Genomic DNA, 20,207 nt, shown 5'->3' with positions numbered 1-20,207 from the left:
TTACTGTCACATCTGTACATTCATTATTAGTTTGAGAACAAAGGTTTTCAACACAGTAATAATAAGCACACTGGACTGTAGAGAAAATAACATCACCTAGGAGCTTCTTATTTCTCTGCCATTATATTTCTGTACTCAACTTTCTAATTGTATCACAGTTTGAGTGTAAAAGGGAGAACTCGACATCCTTAATATAAGAGGTTTCACCTAAGAGGTTTCACCAAAGTTTAAAGAAAGTGTGTTCACTTGTGTTTGATGAAATATCTTTTAAAAAAATAGGCCGAAGTGTTCTCACTTATACAGGCTAATTCTCTGCATACCCTAGGCACTTATTTAATGTAAGATGTGCTTATTTCATTTTTCTTGGAATTAAATGAATGAAAAACTAACAAAGCCAGTTGTAACAGAATAAGCAACTATTTAAAACGTGACAGCTCTAGTGATGATAATCTTAAGTGATACTCAGATCTTACCTTGAGAAATGTCCCAGAGAACCCTTTCTTATCATGTTTATAATACTTAACTGCTGATCAAATCAACATTTTAATGCTTTCCACACATTCATTTAGTTTGAAGCTTTATAGCAACCCAATAAGGCAGGTAACATTTCCCAGTTACCTAACATTCCCAGTTACGTTCCCAGTTTACATTTATAAGCAATCATACTAAGTTGAGTTACACAAGATCACACACTCTTAAGTGGCAGAGCCAGAACTTGACCTCGAAATCCCAACTACAATACAAACTTTTATTTAAATAAGGGGGAAAAAAAGCTATTGTACAAACATTACTCTTCAGGTACAGCCTGTAGAGCCATGGCTATGGATGCTTAGGTTCAGAAGTACTTCTATAGATTCTTAGGTTTAGAGATGATACCATCTGGATATCTTTGCTTGAACCGGGCAACCACATCTGGGTCTAGTAGGTGGATCCCATCCAATTGGTTTCCAAGGGTGATCCTGAAGCAAGGGGAAAGATGGGGCAAGCCAAAAATCCTGGAATTTAAAGGCTTAATATTGTTAAAAGATGTGTTCTTTTCATTAAGTCTGCCTATCATCTCAATAGGCATCTGAATATCTGTGCCAGTTCTTTTATAAAGATAGTACATGGTACTAAGGCTGGTAAGAAATTGGGCAGATTCCGATGTTAAAAGAGGCTGGATCTGTACTAATTAAGGGTTAATAATTTACAGCTAACCAGGCCTACATCACAAAGCTATGCTGCCAGTGACTACACTGGATGAGTGACATGCTAGCAGCATGTCTTTTAAAGTTCTGCCTACAGGATGAAAGACTAAAATTGTTGACAGATTAAATAGGTTCTCAGTAACCACCAGGGGGCAGATTCAGTACATCCAGTAGAATAATGAAGAGCTTTAGGGGTGGAGACCTTAAGAGCAGTGTTTAAATCTTAAAAACCTGTTGGTTTTCCAGTGAATGTTGGTTGCTTAAGAATCCTCTGAAGCCCATTTACAGACTAGTGGAAGTGAGGTGACGCTCTACTAACTTATATATTTGACCATAAACAGTTGTGCCCTTGGGGGCTAGCATGTTCTCTGGTCTCCTTACCAGTTGGGTTGCACATTGTGTGGTCGTCCAAATAACTCAATCTTGCGAGTGCCAGGGGACAGTCTTTCAATCATGCCATAGATTTCATCTGGTTTATGACTAGTGGAACGAACCTAGGAAATAAAAGCTCTAGCTACTTTTAAGTTACCCAAGATCACAATTCTAGCCCTTTCCACTTATGTTTATGATCCCAATGAGAAAACCTGGGATAAGAATATAGAATAACTGATTTAAAATGTGGCTCTTTGGATGCCTGGGGAAAGCACATACCTCAGCTACGATCACATCACAATCCAGACCCTGGTTGAAGCCTTGGGGATTTCCTTTGACACCAACCTGCTCACCAGAGAACAGAATGATGAAAAATTTATGAAAGTTTTATGAAACCCCAGTATTTGAACTGTTTCTCAATAAGAAATCAAACAATTCCTGTTTTTGCTCCACCTAATGTATTGGGCCCCACTACTGCTCACCAAGCAGTGTTCCTTCCCATGGTTCAACCAATGACCTGTGCGGCCTGTTCGAATGATGCGCTGCAGTTGATTTGTCTTCACCCAGATAATTTCATCTACCCGTTCATAACTGTGGGATATAAGAAAAAGAATCAGAACTTTAATCAGGCTTTCACAGTTTAAGGATGATACCATCTACTCTACAGAGGCAAGAAATCACAGTATACTCTGGAAGAAAGAAACCCTATCAACTACATATTTCCGTCAGAAGAAAACAACAGTGATGGCTACTTACCCCCAGAGGTTCAGACATTCTCTGCCCAACTCCATGGCCCTGGAAAGAAATAAGGGTTAAACAGCTACTTCCATGCCAGTATTTTTTCTCCCTTCAAGATATATGTGTTTTCAATAGACATTCAGTGAACATTTACATGCAAGACACCATTGGGGCAAGAGGATGGATCTAAGAATGAAAAGGCAAAACACAGAATCTATTCTCAATGGTCTTACCTTTCACAAGAAACAAATGTAGAGTTAAACAGAATTCATGGTATCATTTGTGTTATAAACAGGCATCAGATCTCAGTAGGTAAGAAAGGCTGACTGAGTCATAAGTTTAATAGAGCTAGAAAAACCCAAGATTTTATCCCCACCCAGTACTCACTCTGTACTATATCTGCCCATACCTACATATCTTTGAACTGCATTACCTGCCTGTGACCCAGAGGAAGAGAAAGCCATCATCCTGCAGTACTGGTATGTTGAGCCTGCGCATCTCATCATCTGTCAGGGTCCCATAGGGCAGCTCCATGTGAATATCCCAGGGTGGGTCAGCCATCACAACTGCAAACTTGCCCAAGATACTGACGTCCAGGTAGCGGATATCACAACAGATCCACTGCATGAGGTGGTATTTGGTCATCTTCCCTTCCTTCACTCTCCGATTCATGGCCCCAGTCCCTCTTTTTCCATTGGATTTTCCTGTTCCCTCATATGCTATATATCCCGCTCCATTCCCAATCAGCAAGGGAGATTGCTGATTATGCCTTGCTTTCCTACATGTATGGCTGCTCTACTGAGATAAAGGTCCTTAAGTTGAGGTTAAGTTTTCTGAGCAGACAGGTACCTGAGGTGGGAAGAGTCGATCTGCATTGGAGTCACCTCCAACGCTCTGTGTAAGGGCAAGCTCTTGGCTTGGTGTATGGTCTTTGCTTCCAGGAGCCTCAGAATCCATGCAAGCATCAATTTCATAGTGAACATATTTGCAGGTATCCATGTGGAAACATGTGTTAAGGAAAGAGCAGTCTCCTAATGACTCATCAGTGTGTTTATTGATGATCCGTCTGGGGAAATAGTAAGGGACAGTTGGAATCAACATGGTATTCCAGTTAGATCCCCCAGTTGCAAAAAAACTGTTGCAAAATTTGCAGTCTTTCACTATCATCAGAGCTTCCTCTAAGAGTTTTCAGATAAGGAAAGCAGGTGATATTAAAATCTGTAATTTACAATAAAGAAATGTTTTTTAATTCCTCTCTGAGCAAAAACTTAACTTCCTTATGACAGGAATAAAGCTCTGACCTAAGAGGCCAGGTTCTTGTTTCTCCTAAGACTGTCCTTCTAGAGAACTTTAACTTTCACTGGGGATCAAAGACAGAGATATCCTGCTATTGCAAGAAAAGAGCAATTTTTTTTTTTTAATCTCCTATCTTTTGGAGAGTGCAGCCTGTATTCCCTCCCATAGAACACTACTTCTGAAAGTGTACCTTCAGAATCTTGAAGTCTTAGACAAACCATATTAAAAGCACTTAATAACAGCATTAAAGACAAACCCAATGAGTGGAAGGACCGTGCTTAAAAAATGACTGCTTCTAGGAGACCCAGCCAACCCTCTTCCCCTCAAAAGACCTGAAGTGCAGCTTTCGACAGGGCCGGTCAGCATCACTGGCTTTCATACACTCCTCCTTGGTTCCATAGTCACAGAACTCTTGAACTTGAGCCCGACCTCGTGAGCGAAACTTTTCAACAATGGATTGTTCCTTGGCTGTTGTAGTATTTAGTAACTCTAGGATCTCCTGACTAACCTGGGTGATAGAAGAAACCTTTGTCTGGAAAGGGTCTGTAGATAAAATTCGCCCTTAAACCACCTCTGCAAATTCTACTTGACATCAATGTCCTATGAGGGGTCAATAAACTACATTAATATGAGAAAACCCAGAAGAGATTTTTCATGGATTTAGTCCTTTCTCACAAATCTGCACTTGGGATGAAATTAAAATATATGCAGACCAGTTCCTGCTGCTAAGCATTAAGCTAAACTCCCCTCCCCAGGAAAGCATTCTTTCCAGCCAAAACCACTTATATTTAATACGTACTGAAGCCAAGACACAGTGCTGATAAGCACTTTACTGTTTGGTTCAGAGCCTAGGCAACAATTCTACATGGTGGGTGGGTGGTGGGGACAGGTGAGAGGCGGTACTCTAATTAGTCTCACAAATGAGAAGACTAAGCATCAAGAGAAGTTAACTATTCAAATTTATACAGCTAGAAATAGGAAATGGCTAATTCATGTGGGTCCAAAATATTCTTCCACACAGAACCAGTGAAAAAGGTTTTCTAAATCAGAGTTCTCAGCATTTGGTGCACTGATGTTTTTGGCCAGATAATTCTTTGTGGGTTATCCTACTAAGATTGTAGGATGCTGTGCAGCATCCCTTGCTTCTCTACCCAATAGGTGACTGTAGTACTCCTGTGTTGTGACAACCAAAAACGTCTCCAGACTTTGCAAAACATCCCCTGGGCGTTAGGAGGGAGGGTAATATCATCCTCTATTGAGAACCACTGCTCTAAACCCTCAATTCTAAGAACTGCTCTTTGCCCCTAGGGGTAAATTCTTCTCAACCAATGCTAAAATTCAAAGTGTAAGTGTGAAATCACTTCTATCTACCCCTACCTTCTTGCTCTGTTGTTCCTTAGTAGATTGTTGGTTAAGAAGGCTCTCTATCTCCAGATCAACATCTGAGGCAGCATGTTTTCTTGATTTCTTTGGCTCCTTGGCTACTTCTGATGTGGAAGAGGCCAGACCAGAGGCCAAAGAACTAGTAAAGGCAGCTGCTGTGGTGGAGTCCTGCTCTGCACGCCGCTTCTGCCCTGCAATAGTCCCTGCTACCTCCCCAGGGCCCTTCTTTTCTGCCACAGCACCCATCATGGCGGAGAGCTTGGAATGATCAGCATAGGTCACAAGAGTGGGATGTGCATCGTCTTGTAGGAGACTTCGCTTTACTTCGATCAACTCCTGAGCGGCAAACTTCTGTAGGAGGCTTTCTACCCCATCCTGAGTGGCAGGGGCATCTGGCTAAGGAAGGAAGGCAGGAGGGAAAGTGTTAAGACCCTGACCACGAACTGATGAAAAACAGTGGCAGTTCTCAACCTTGTCTTATCATTCATTACCGTGGAGATGGCAAGACGGATAGACACAGCATCAGTGGGCAATGTTAGTGACAGATCAGAGAGGTGGTGTAGCAACTTCTTCTCTAATTCAGGGTCTGTAGCTAGTTCAGGAACTGCTGAAGCTGTACTAGGCTTGGGGCCACCAGAAGTGGGTGCAGCAGGTACTGGGCTGTCGCTACGGAAGGTTGGAGACAGTGCTGCCTCTGGATTCCGAAGATCTAGGAGTGAAGAGATGTGAAAATGAAAAAAGGCAACCACTGTCAATCTACACATTCCTCAGGAGTTAAGATTTCCAGCATTTACAACACAGTCCTTTCATTTCATGCAGAAAATTCTCTGACCAGATTTGGCACTAAATACCCTTTATTAAATCACACCCAAGCATTCACTGCTTTGCCAAGGTAAATTTTCTGGGATCTGCTTACCCTTTCTATGTTGGGTGAGAAGTATTTCCTAATTTCATTCCTTTCTCTGCTTCACAGGAAATAAATTAGCATCTTGGTAGATTTAAATGTCCATACCACCTCCCTTCAGTCACACTAAATGACAACTGATATAATCAACTTGAATTTATAAGCCAAGAATATTTTCACCAACCTAAACTGTGATGAGATCTTTCTGAAGAACTGAGTTTGAGTTTTAATGAATTAAGGCCGCTGGACATCAGAGAGTATAAAAAATGACAGTGTTGGGGGTTATAACTCAAACACAAAAATTTTATAGAACTGCTCAAGCCCTGGTCAACAATGATAGTTCCTGACTATATTCTTATAACCTACTCTAGTACGTCACAAGCTGGGTAGCCATCATAACCTTAATAAGATTTAAGAAACTCAAATTAGGACAAAATATTACCTTTGGGAAAGCCTAATATCTGTGATTATTTATTTAAAATACAAGTGAAATATTAAACATTCAGGATCTATACTGGAATTCTGTTAAATACTATCTAAGTGGCCACTAGTTTACATTTAGAGATATTTTGGTTACTTAGAAATTTCCACTCATAGAACTGACTTCAAAAAATTTAGCTCAGAATTCCAAGGAAAATGAAGTCAAACTATACCAAACACCTTACCAAAACAGTTACATTTTAGGAAAATAAGTTATACCCTATGTGTGAGACTCCATAATTTCATACTAGCTGAAAACGTTAAATGACAGAATTTTTTTCACCTTGCTCACTGATGATTCTTTTATGTTGTGCTGAATCTCAGACTAGAACAAGTTCCTTGTTTTGGTTTTGGCAAGGAGGTATTGTACACATAGAAATCATGGAAGCACTTTGAAGGTCTGGATGGGCAAGTCTGAAAGCAAGCAATCTAAGCTAAAGATAACATAAGAAATTTAAGCAACAATTACTATTTAGCTTATCTGGAAGACTACAGGCACAATTGTTACACTGAATAGGACTGAACTGGTAACTACTCAAGTCCCTTGCAACTGAAAGATTCTAATAAATCTAAGCTAAAAGTACCCCAATTATAATTTACACTAGTTTCAAACTCTGAGTATTTAAATAGATCAGTCAAATTTAAAATTTCTTTAGAAGAAACCAAAAATTTCATTAAGTAACCTAACCTAGCACAATTAATGATGAACCTATAGCAGAAAAAATACAAAGTGTTTTAAAATTAGGATTTCAGGCATTACATGCACAGTTTTATACATTATGTACTGACCATTTTAACTCATGATACATGCTAAAGGGAGCAAATTATATAAGGTATTAAAGAGTTTGAGGGACTTCCACGGTGCTCCAGCAGCTAAGACTCCATGCTAACAATGCAGGGGGCCTCGGTTCCGTCCTTGGTCAGGGAACTATATCCCACATCCTGCAACTAAGAGTTTGCATGCCACAACTAAAGATCCCACATATTACAACATGCCGCATGGAAGAAAGAAAATACCAAGTGCCATAACTAAGACCCAGCAGCACAGCCAAATAAATAATTTGATAAAAGAAAGAGCTGTGTAGTTTTAAAATTTTAATATTTTAGATAAACTATATAAATTATCTATTCCCCCCTTTATATTTAAACATTATTTGCCAGGCACCTATTAATATTCTTTTGCCATTAGTATGAGTTTTATTTTGTTAATAAAGACCTAAGCACCCTATAGACAATCTCTATTATGTCTTTTTTTAACCACTTAATTATGATTAGCATGTAAAAAGTTGTATATATTTAACAGATACAACTCAGTGAGTTTGGAGACAGTATATATTCATTAAATCATCACCACCACCTAGGCCATAACCATATCTATCATTCCCCAAAAGTTTCTTTCTGCTGCCTTTTTTATTATTTTTGTGTATCTGATAAGACAAACTTAACACAGGATCTACCCCCTTAGAAAATGTTAAGTATACAACACAGTGCTGTTAACCATAGGCACTATACACTGTATAAGCGATCTCCAGAACTTATTTATCTTGCATAACTGAGATTCTGTACCTGCTGTATCACCTCTCCATTTTTCCGCTTCCCTAGGCCTTGGCAGTCACCACTCTATTTCTATGACTTTGACTATTTTAGATTCCACATGTCAAATATAATCTAAGTGAGACCATACAGTATTTGCATCTGAATTAGTTCACTTATCATAATGTCCTCCAGATCCACTCATGCTGTCACAAATGGCAGGATTTCCTCCTTCTTTTGGCTGTAAAATATCCCATTGCATATATATTTCATGTTTTCTTTATCCATTTATCCATCAATGGATGTTTAGGTTGCTACCCTATCTTGGCTGTATGTGAACATAAATAATGCTACAATGAGCGTGGATGTGCAGGTATCTCCTTGAAATCCTTATTCCAAATCCTTTGAATTCCTAAAAGTGAAACTGCTGGATCATATGGTAATTCTATTTTTTTACTTACTGAGGAACATCCATACTGTTTTCCATAGTGGCTATGCCAGGTTACATTCCCACTATCGGTGAATCAGAATTCCCTTTTCTTGCTAACACTTGTTCTCTTTTTTTTAATAACAAGTTTGAGGTGATATCTTATTATGGTTATGATTTGCATTCCCCTGATGATTAGTGATGTTGAACAAGTTTTCAAACACCTGTTGGTCATTTGCATGTCTTCTTTGGAGACCTATTAGGCTTCCCTGGTGGCTCAGAGGTTAAAGTGTCTGCCTGCAATGCGGGAGACCCGGGTTCGATCCCTGGGTTGGGAAGATCCTCTGGAGAAGGAAATGGCAGCCTACTCCAGTATTCTTGCCTGGAGAATCCCACGAATGAAGTAGCCTGGTAGGCTACAGTCCACGGGGTCGCAAACAGTCGGACACGACTGAGCGACTTCACTTCACTTTGGAGACCTATTACCTCTTAAATTGGTGTATTTTGCCCTTCTGACTTAAAAGAAGGTAAGTGTTGTCACTGATTAAAGTAAATAGTACCATTTTCCATAATTTCAACATTTCAATCAGTGTTTCATTCTTGTTAATGTAATCTAACCCAAATTCTGTTCAGGAACACACTTATTCACTGTCACATTACTTTCCTTTTTGCCACAATGGTTCTTGAGATGCTTGGCTTAAATATGCAATAATACCACATTATTTCCATGATAAACATTTTGTTGATTGAATTTATTTTAAATGAAGTCCAAAATCTAACAGTTCAAAGAATCTACTTGACATTATTACATCTCCTATTATCATACTTACAATAACAATGTATAAATTTGGTTAGATGTTAATGCTGGTTAGATGTTTGGCTAGATGTTCATTTTCTACCAACTAGTTTATCAAACTTTTCATGCAAATGTTACCTGCTATTTCTAAAATATACTACACGTTTTTTCATGTAAACTTTCAACACCTAGCAGACATTATCTGTGAGGAAAAGCACTGACTGTGTTCTGATGTTAATGTCATTAAGTTGAAAATGTACTTTTTATAATTCACCTACTGATACTATGAAAACTGTAATATAAACATTTCTTCTTACAATTTTTGCTTTGGTAACTAAATTTATACGTTCTTTGAGTTATGTTTAATGACCTTTTCTTACAGCAAGAACTCTATGATAAAGAACCACTTTAACATATATTTTCAATCCCTAGAACTGGATACAAACTTTTTTTTCTTTTTGATAATCTGACCAATACTTAAGTTTTAATACAGTTCTGTGATTCTGGTTATGAATCCTTATGTTAGTAACAACTCGTGGGAGTATTCTTTTCATCACATTCAGGACATGGAGCTGAAAATATCTCTTTTAAGGTTACTTGGAGGAGGCGGCTCACATTTAATATTTGGAACAAAATTAACAGCTGATTAATGTAACTGTTATTTATAGATGGGCTTGAGCCACTCTGAATTCCCTTAAGTCAAACACAAATTTGTGCACAGATACACAAATCTGGGGGAAAGACTCCAACCCTTTATCATTCTTAAAATGGGTTATGGGCAGAAAACAATTAGGAATCCCTGAGTTCCAACTCCTTCAGAAAGTATTCGTTATTAATTCAGTACATTTATTGAGCACTTCCATTATGCTGGTAACTATGTTGATTCTCCGCTTCTAATCTAATGAAAAATGTAATGTGTTGGGCTCAGCAAAGGAATACTTAATACTTGAGTTTTAGGAGCTCAGTTAAAGATAAACAAAATACTAGCTTGAAGACATAAAAATGTGGCCAGACTCTGAACTTGCTGACCTCTAAAATATGTCAATATCCATATTCACATCTTCAATTCCATTGATGAAATACATTGAGCAGTTCACATATTCACTATGTGCTAAGCTACACCATGTATGGATGTGAGAGCTAGACTGTGAAGAATTGATGCTTTTGAACTGCGGTGTTGGAGAAGACTCCCCTGGACTGTAAGGAGATCCAACTAGTCCATTCTAAAGGAGATCAGTCCTGGGTGTTCTTTGGAAGGACTGATGCTAAAGCTGAAACTCCAATACTTTGGCCACCTCATGCGAAGGGTTGACTCATTGGAAAAGACTCTGATGCTGGGAGGGACTGGGGGCAGGAGAAGGGGACGACTGAGGATGAGATGGCTGGATGGCATCACCGACTCGATGGACATGAGTTTGGGTGAACTCTGGGAGTTGGTGATGGATAGGGAGGCCTGGCGTGCTGCAATTCATGGGGTCACAAAGAGTCGGACACGACTGAGTGACTGAACTGAACTGAACTGAACTGAAGCTGCACCACGTTTATTTTGTTTCAATTAATGAAATAAACATTTACTGAAAGTAATAATCTTCATTTCAGAAATCTACTTTATTCTATGGAAAACAGTGCGACAGTTCCTAAGCAAATTGAAAATAGAATTACCATATGCTCCAGCAATTCCACTTCTGTTATATGTCCAAAAAAGTTGAAAACATAATCTTGAAGCAATAACCTGTTACACCCGTGTTCACAGCAGCATTATTCACAATAGCCAAAATGTGGAAGCAACCCTCAAGTATCCACCAATGGATAAATGGATCAAGAAAATGTGGTATATACATACAATGGAATATTATTCAGCTTTAAAAAGGAAGGAAATTATGACACGTGCTACAACATGGATGAACCTTGAGATGTGCTAAAGGAAATCAGTCAAATACTTCATGATTCCATTTTCACAAGGTATCTAGAGTAGTCAAACACAGAAACAAGGTAGAATGGTGGTTGCCAGGGCCTGGGATGAAGGGAGAATAGTGAGTTTTGGTTTTGCAAGACAAAAGAATTTCGGAGACTGGTTGCCCAATAATGTGAATATACATCTCACTATCAACTGTACATTTTTAAATGGTCAGATTGTATTTTATGGTATGTGTACTTTTGCCACAATTTTTTTTAAAGTTATACCTTAAAAATGCCAAGCTAAAAAAAAAAAAATGCCAAGCTAACAAAGGTCTCCCAGTGATTCTTTGTTCATAATATTTTGCATTTATTAATGACATGGATACATTTTAGTTTATTTAAATATCCTTGTCTTTTAATATTGAGCTCAACAGTAAATAATTAAGTATCAGATTTGGGTAACCCTATAAAAATATAGATGTGGTAAGAACATTTTTATTTCCTGTGAGAAAAGAACTAAATGATGTGAATTTTCATGTAGCCTTTGGTTATATTTTCCATGACAAATTGGTTAAGAGAGTGTTTCACAATGTTTTCCTAAGAATCCTAACCCTTAAGGAAACATATTCTTTTGAATAACCAAAATAACTGAATGGAAGAACAGTGATAGGCTGGCTGACTTAATTTGTGTGTTTCATCTCTACTTATCCCCTAAAGACCAAATAGGCCCGTCAAAGCTCTGGGCTAGAAGGTAATATATGTTTAATCACAAACTCAAAAACAATTTTACAGGAAGCTTAACTATATCAACTGGCTATACTAAAAGTCTTACCCATATTTTATTAAGTGGATATACAAATCAAGAGATATTTATACCCCAAAAAGAATATTTATGTTCAAGGGAGAACAGATCTTGCTTTCAAAATTATTAAACATGCTCAGCAAGGACCCTGATGAAGTATCCATACTCTAGCGGCTGGATTTGCATACAGCACAAAGTTTGGTTAATACCAAAGTGTGGTTAATACCATGGAAAAGTGAAGCGGAATTTCTATTAATTAATACTCGATACTATGACTTGCACTTCTTCCTCTACTTGCTCTGCCCTCTTACCATCTCTTTAGTTATTTAAGTCCTATATAGCCGCTGAGACCAAATTCCAAGTGTCAACTCTTCCATGATGTCTTCACTGACTAGACTGACTCTTGTTAGTTCTACCTTCACTGTGCTCATTGTGGAATTAATTCATTTGGCATTTTACATATATTATCGTGTATTTCTGACTTTTTCTTTATTCCCAACTACATTTTAAACTCCTTGAGGGCAGGGACGCGCTCTAATTTTTGTCTAACTAGACTCATGTAGATACTAGATAGATGTGCACTTATTACGGTGTAAGAGTCCTGGCAAGACATCTTTTAGTTTCAAGGGCCAGAATACAAGTGCAGAGACCTAATATACTTCAACACAAGATTTAGAAATGGACTCGAGTATACTGATAAACAGTGCAAGCTGCCACAAGAGTGGTATGTATTCATTATCCTTGCAGATCTTTAATTGATTTGCCTTAGATAATTCAGGGCTTGTGTAGGGGATGTGGTATGAGTAGAAAATCTTTTGAGGTTCCTTCAAGTTTTAAGACTGTGACACGGGTCAATAGGAGGGGAGAAAAAGTTTCAAAACAAATGTTTTCAGATTCCTGCTCGGTGTGTAAATGGCTAAACCAACGCTACTTCCTCTACTCATTTAGCAACATTGAATGCCAACTCTGTGAGGACCACTGAACTGGGCACTGTGGAGATAAAGGCTCAGTACTTGTTCTCACGGCGCCCAGAATCGCAAAGAAATGAGCAATACAAAGCAATTGCTATAAAAGGGAAGAACAAAGCGCTATGGGAGTTAACCATAAAAAGGGACTTGCTGCTTCAAGGGACAGCGGCTAAAAGGCCTAGCAAACGGGACGCTCCCGTAGACTTCAGAAAAGTCAACGAGATGGGGGGACGCGGAGATGCGAAGGGAGCTTCCGACCTGGGAAAGAGAACTGGAGGAATCAGAGCCCAGGCTGAGAAACCGCTACTACCTGCAGGAAGATGAAGCATCTGTGCTGCTGAGGGGGAAGAGAACCGGAACCAATGTATGAAGCGTTAAAGAAACACGTTTGAGGAAAGGCACCAACTCGGGAGCTTTTTTTCTCCAGGGTTCCCTTCAGCCCTCTCTAGCTAATCATCGGCCCCAACAACCCCGCGCCTCACCCAAGTGCCCCGAGTCCTGCTTCCGCCTCCGCTGCAGCCTCTCCCGCAGTGAGTCCAGCTGCTTTTTGTGGGCCTGGATAGAGCTCCACGTGTCCGACATTTCAGTCTCGTGGCCCGGCCACGTCTCCAACTAGGCACGGTGGACTAGCGCTTCCCAGCTCTGGTTTCAAGAAATTGCCTAACTCTCACGCGGACACCCCAAGGCTAGCCGGAAAGAGATCCCAGCAGATGCTATGGAGGGAAAGTCACTTCCGGTTTTTCTCTCCCTTTGAAGCTGAAATGAGAGCCACCATAAGTGTTGGCAGAATAGCGGATATGTTTTTTACAGGAGCTCTTTCGCGCTTCCGGGTGCGTTGAGGCTGTGGTTGCCGTGTTGGTGTCTGGCAAAGCTGCCATGTTGCTTATAGCCGCGCATGCGGCCATGTTAAGTATTAGGAAATGAGTCCGAGTGCGTTAGGGCGGCGCTGTAGGGCAGCATGTGTAATCCCGGTTTTTGAAATGAAGGATCACTAATTCCTTTGGACAGTTTGACACTAACATACTTTTGCCACTAAAGATGTAAGTTCATGTTTCCGTGCACTTGTTTACAAAAATACACCACTACGTATGCTTTTAGGGAAGAGGACTGATGGAACAGAGATACTATGAAGAGATTCAGTTCAGTCGCTCAGTCGTGTCCGGCTCTGCGACCCCATGAACCGCAGCACGCCAGGCCTCCCTGTCCATCACCAACTCCCGGAGTCCACCCAAACCCTTGTCCATAGAGTCGATGATGCCATCCAACCATCTCATCCTCTGTCGTCCCCTTCTCCTTCTGCCGTCAATCTTTCCCAGCATCAGGGTCTTTTCCAATGAATCAGCTCTTTGCATCAGGTGGCCAAAGTATTGGAGTTTCAGCGTCAACATCAGTCCTTCCAGTGAACACCCAGGACTGATCTCCTTTAGGATGGACTGTTTGGATAAAGAGATTACATATACATATTCTCACTATTATACCAAATTTACAAGTATCATATGTAACACGTTAAAGTAGAGCCTTCAGGGAACTCTCAGGCTGTTCAGTGGTTAGGAGTTCACACTTTCACTGCCCAGTACCCTGTTTGATCTCTGGTGGGGTAACTTAAGATCCCACAAGTTGGGGAAGGTGGGGGCTAGGTGGGGGGAGGCTAAATTAATAAATAAAATAAGATCGACTCCTCAGAGGGGGTACTAGGGGGCTTCTGAGGTTCTGGTTGTGCTGCGTTTCTTATTGTGGGCATGAACACGTTGTTTAAGAAAATCATCAGAGCCAAACAGTTTGGTATGTGAAATTCTCTGTATAGTAAACTTAAAAACTTTTTTTTTAAAATGGGATCCTCTGAATGGAAGTATTTGGGAACCATTGTTTTATCAACTCCACAGAATGCCAAACACTGCCAGAAAGAACATCTTCAGAGGGCATGGCCCCTGTTTTCAGAGTCTCTGGTCTGGTAAAGGAGCCAAACCCCACTCCCTTTACTGATATTGAACCATATTTGCAACATAAGGCAGCATGAACATAGGCTTAAAAAACAAACGTGACTGCAAAGAAGGGACACTCCAAGCCCAGATGATCCAAGATGGCATTGGAAAGAGGGTGACATCAAGATTCAGGCTTGAAATGACAGATAGGACTTAAGTAGGTGAAGTGTAAGAAAGAATTCCAGACTAAGAACATGATAAAAGCAAAGGTCTAGACTCGATGTAGCAAAGCATGGTGCATGCCATGTTGAACCAGATTAATTTTGCTAGAACACAGAAAATTATGTTTGGGAATTTGGGAGAATATTTGTTTCCATATTTGAAGCTAGATTGCAAAAGGTACATGTTACCTTGCAATTTATTCAGAATACAACAGGGGACATTTTAAAAGTTGCATATAAAAAAAATAAAAATAAAAGTTGCATATAGGGAATATTTTACGGGAGCTGATATTTTGGTTGAATTGAGATGGGGAAAAAAGTTTAGAGATAGGGGAAATGATTAGTAGCCTATGGTAACAGTTTCACCATAGAATCTTTAAGTCAGAAGCCATCTATGGATAGTAATGGAAAGGAAGGGATGAAAATGAAGAGGGACTACTAAGAAGAAAGATGTATATATATTGGAATGTGGTGGTTTCATTCATTTATTCAGCAAATATTTACTGAGTGACCACTATGTGCTAGGTACTGTGCAGATTTAGTAGTGATCAAAATATTCATCTCCATCTCATTTTCTGAATCTAATTTGCCTTGTGTTCCTTTAAGCATTGAAAATGCAGGACACAGAAATGAATATGGGCTCATATGAGCATCTCTGGACATTTAATTTTCAGGATTATACTTAATTAGAAGGAAAAATGGGATTTCCATGACAGCCATGGTTAAGAATTGGCCTTCCAATGCAGGGGACACAGGTTTGATCCCTGGTTAGTGAACTAAGATCCCACATACTGTGGGCAACCAAACCCACATGCGGCAACTAGAGTGCCTGCATGCTGCAACCAAGACTCAGTGCAGCCTTGAAAAAAAAAGAAGAAAAAATGCTATCTTACTCAGCAGAAATACTCTTGGTGAAGTTGGCTGATCAGTACTTCTGAGGGACTGCTTAGCAGTCCCTACTTCTAAGGGACTGCTCTACCTAAGGGGTTTTGCTTTCTTTAATAAACCTGGTTCTAACAACGACCCTCAAGAAAGTTGACAAAAAATGCTTTTGCACTCTCATTTAGGATATATTCTGTGTGACCCTATGTTTAGACGCATGTATTATTACTAAAGTAAGATAATCCCATTATTGCTATATTAGAGAACTGTTAGAGTTAATTGTTCACAAATCTGAATCCCTCACTTACTGTAAGATCATTGTTTCTTTCAAGGTCCTGAACACATAGAAATTAAATATATAGTAACTTTATAGCAGTAAAATGAAATAGTCCTGGGGGAGAAAGACAGTATAGGATATAGCTTTGCAGAAGTTGAAGAGAGTTGATTCATCTCAAAGACAGATTTCCACAGGTCATCCCTTAAACTTATAAGCATTTTTGTCTAAGAAAGGAAGAATTTGTTTAGTGGAAGAGATTCAGGCTCTGGTAGAATTCAGGATACGCATGACCTGAATTGCCTCCACTCACCTACAGAGGAAGCCAAAGTGGCAGTACAGGTACTCCTGAAAGTCAGCCAAATTAAGGGGAGCTCCCAGAAGTTTTTCCTTTAACATTCACTTTTTAAACTATTACAGTAATAAACCAGGCAAATTTTAGGAGCACAAGAGGACCACTTAGCATGATCTGCTTATAGAGGGATTTTCTTCTAGAGGCCTCAGGACCAGTTTTCAGCTCAAAAGAAAACCACTGCTTTCTTATCTGGGCCCCCTTATAGCCAGTCTGCATACAACTGTGAGCAGTAAAGAGAGGACTGACTCTCACCCAGACCTCTTTTAGTCCAAAGACTGAAAGCCTAGTTGTGAGCAGATGATTGCTGCATGCACTACATCTCCTAACTTTCTGGTAATCTCCTAATCTGCGTAGAGTGTTCAGAGTTAGCCACAACAGTAATGGCTCCCATCCCACATACGCTTATGAAGTGTGACTCCACTGTCACTCTTCCCAATGAGGTAAAGCTTGTTTCCTCTCTTGAATCTGAACTGGCCTTCTGACTAGCTTTGGCTAAGAGAAAGTGGCAGAGATGGTATTCTTTGAGTTTCAGATTCTAGCCCTTAAGAAGCCTTGCAGCTTCTGCTTTTGTCATCTTAGAGACCTAGGCCTTTATGCAAGTCCATTTATCCTAATAGCTAAACCACTTGAAGAGAGAGGGAGAAGGAAAGGGAGAAGAGAGGGAAAAAAAGAGAGAGAGAAATTCTAGAGATTGAAAGATGTCAAAAAGAGATCTTGGAGAATGAGACTCTAAGGAGAGAGGTTCCAGCATTCCAGTCATTCAGCTGAGGGGCCAGAAGTGAGTGAGGCCATCTTGGATCCTCCGGCCTAAATTGAAGCTGCTGAGTGAGCTCAGCCCTCACCACCTGGAACACAAACAAGCCATCCTAGTTGAAGCCTGTTCAGACCCATGGACTCACAAGCTAATACATAATTATTTGTAAGACCCTAAGTTTTGGATGGTCTGTTACATAGCAACGGATTACTGAGTCATCCACAGTACTGACCGAATAGTACACTTCTTAACTGGTTCTTTGGTCAAATGTTTTCTTTCTTCAGTTTCGTCCTTACTCAGATTTTAAAATTATATAATCAAAAGCACAATGTCCATTGGGGTTAGTAAATCTGTTGTTAAACATTAAGAAAAACAAGAAAATGTAAAAGGAAGTCAAAGTTGGGTCTGAGGGAAAGTGAGTGAGGTCTCTTCTGGGAATCAGGAGATAGATGTTTACTAAGAAGTTCCAGGGACAGTAAACCAGAATCCTAGGAGTGGAAAATGTGCCAATAGAATTGAGACCTTTTTGAGGGGTGACACAGGTTGAAATCTGGGAGAAGCTGATACTGAGACAAAGTCAAGAGTGCAAAAGTTTTATTGGGAAGTAATACTTGTTAAAAAAAAAAAAAAAGAAGAAGAAGAAGTGGGGAGGAGGGGTGAAGAAAGTGGAATTGGGTTGGGAGAGCTGTCCAAAGCTATCAATGCTGCAGCTGTGATAGTCGCTGACAGACCATTGGGGAGTTTCATGGGAAGAACTGTTCATTAGTCCCATGTTCCCTGGCAATGGCTAAGGCCTATACCACCCACCACCTTGCTTAGTCTTTGACCAGGGGCTGGAGAGGAGGACAACTGGAGGCTGTCCAGGCTCCTTTTTTTGGTCACTCCATGAAGCTTGTGGGATTTTAGTTCCTTCAACCAGGTATCAAACCTGGCCCTTGGCAGAGAGCACAGAGTCCTAACCAGTGGACTGCCATGGAATTCTCTAACCAGGTTTCTTGGAGCTAGGTAGCCAGTTCTTTCTTGAAGGGACATCTTGGAAGTAGCACATATCTGTTTCTGCAAAGGGGACTTGATGTACCTTATATAGGTTTTTACATGGTAACTCCATTTGTCCTTAGGTCATCGTATAGATTCGGTTAATTTCTTTCAGCATGGTTATTACAAAAGCTCAGCTTAAGAGAACTGTATGTCCCCTCCCCTTTCTATATCTTTGTGTCATTAGTCATTTCCCTTTATGGAATCCCACAGGCCATTGTGTCTTAGCACAGTATTTGCTACCACCATATAAAAATATGCTTACATTTTTCCTCTTTGACTGAGCTCGCTTTGGGACAGAAGTATGTCTTCTTTACCTTTGTACCTACCTAGCACTTGGTCTCTGAAACAAATCCTCAAAATTGAACTGAATGAATGAGCTAAGAAACTGTCTCTTGCTTCTTATAATAGTCATCCATTTATCCATCTAGTTCGAACTGAATCCACGATCCCTATTTCAGGTAAAGTGTTTTGCAAGCTGCATTTATTTACATATTCACTGCAGCAGGTTAGAGTTAATTCATTTTCCAAAGAAATGATCAAATGAGAAGTAATTGAGAGTAAGAAAGGATGGGGTTGAAGATGGGGATTGGAGTGGGCTTTGAGGAGGCTCTAAGAGAATAAGATAGAAAAGAAATAAAAGCTGTCAGGGGTCAATGAAAGAAGAAAAAGCCGGGGAGGGAAAGAATGAAAAGTAGATAGAAGGAAAAACAAAGTAGAGCTACGAAGGACGAGGGTAGGGAATCAGGCTCAGGGCTGACCTGCCCAAGGAAGTATCCATTAGTAGAAGCCTCACTGACAGCTGTTATTATAATGAGAACTGGCATCTAAAGAGAGGGCAAGTCTAGTTTAATTAGTTAAATGGCATTATCTATGTCCAGTGAGGGTGGGGAGGTAAGGGAATAGAAGGATTGGTGACCCACCTCCTTCCATTGGCTGAAAGGAAAAACAGATTTATAAAGCTTTGGTAGGGAATTAGGGAGACAGGAGCTGTTTCTTCCCCAAGACTGTCATGTCCTATTCACTAGTACCTTTAAAGGGGAATGGGTACGGCTCCAGGAGGCCATTGTAATTAAACCTCCGTTTAGGAACAGGTTTACTCACGTCTTCCCTTCAGTCTTCCTGCCAGCCTCACTTTAGGAGTCCCGTGATGGAACCAGAAGCAAGTACCACCCCTGAAGGTAGTAGCAGTGAAACTGAGTTTCTGCTGACCTGGGTTCTTAATCCCCTTCTGCAACTGATTGGCTACATGTCTTCAGGCAAATCATTTTACCAGTCCTATCCCTTTAGCACATGGTTTCAGTGATATCTTACAAAAGCAAAAATTAAAAAAAATTCCAGAGGATGTTTTCTTTAGGAAAGCAAGGTCTAAGAGTCTGAACCTTACCATATTGTGGGGACAAAACAAAAAAGAAAAAGAAAAAAAATATATATATATATATATACACACACACACAGACACAGCCACCCGCAATGTACTTCCTCTGCTAAAAATTCTCCTTTATATTACTTTGTTGGTAGAAATTATTAGGGTTGAATTATTTTTTCTAATAGTTTGTAACATTAGACCAAGGATCATAAAGATGAATTCACCTTCCTTCTGCAGGTTAACTGATGTCAGCTAGGCTGGCTTAGGTTTCAGGAAGGACTGATAGCATTCAAACTCCAAACAAAACAAAAAACAAAAAAAAATTCAAAAGCCTGGTGGTGGAAGCATCTAGGCAAAGAGAAAACCTGGACAAACGCTGTAAACAGTGAGCAAATCCTCTACCTTTTGAGAACACAAACACCATTTCAACAAAGAAATTACATTCAGTGGAGGTTGTTTTAGGACAAGGCTGAGCAAATTAAATACTTCACCACCATATGTTCGGCTTTGGCAGGAGATGTAGGTGGTAAGGGAATCTCAATGTTAGGGAATGCCCATATCACACCCCAGCTGGCTATTTAGTCATGAAATAAGGAGAAACACACAAATA

General features: G+C 39.9%; 1 protein-coding gene across 1 annotated transcript; it reads right to left on the bottom strand.

The window, feature by feature from the left end:
- Positions 1-727: 727 nt before the first annotated feature.
- Positions 728-13,533, bottom strand: METTL3 (methyltransferase 3, N6-adenosine-methyltransferase complex catalytic subunit). The gene is made up of 11 exons (XM_069597752.1): positions 13,268-13,533; positions 5,468-5,685; positions 4,971-5,372; positions 3,926-4,101; positions 3,147-3,363; positions 2,731-2,918; positions 2,316-2,354; positions 2,042-2,150; positions 1,839-1,904; positions 1,569-1,681; positions 728-959 (listed from the first exon to the last, which is right to left on the bottom strand). Exons 1-11 carry the CDS (start codon positions 13,365-13,367, stop codon positions 848-850), a joined length of 1,740 nt encoding a protein of 579 aa, XP_069453853.1. The 5' UTR covers positions 13,368-13,533; the 3' UTR covers positions 728-847.
- Positions 13,534-20,207: the final 6,674 nt, after the last annotated feature.

The sequence above is a fragment of the Ovis canadensis genome, chromosome 7, assembly GCF_042477335.2.
Source record: "Ovis canadensis isolate MfBH-ARS-UI-01 breed Bighorn chromosome 7, ARS-UI_OviCan_v2, whole genome shotgun sequence".
Taxonomy (NCBI): domain Eukaryota; kingdom Metazoa; phylum Chordata; class Mammalia; order Artiodactyla; family Bovidae; genus Ovis; species Ovis canadensis.
Note: the sequence above shows the minus strand (reverse complement) of the source record. Positions and strands in the feature narration are given on the sequence as shown.

Excerpts from the sequence above, each read along its gene's own strand:
- METTL3 (XM_069597752.1), bottom strand. The coding sequence starts at position 13,367 with ATGTCGGACACGTGGAGCTCTATCCAGGCCCACAAAAAGCAGCTGGAC. Across the intron at positions 2,151-2,315 it reads GAATGTCTGAACCTCTGGGG|TTATGAACGGGTAGATGAAA; the intron begins GTAAGTAGCCAT and ends TATATCCCACAG. Across the intron at positions 1,682-1,838 it reads GTGATGTGATCGTAGCTGAG|GTTCGTTCCACTAGTCATAA; the intron begins GTATGTGCTTTC and ends TTTATTTCCTAG.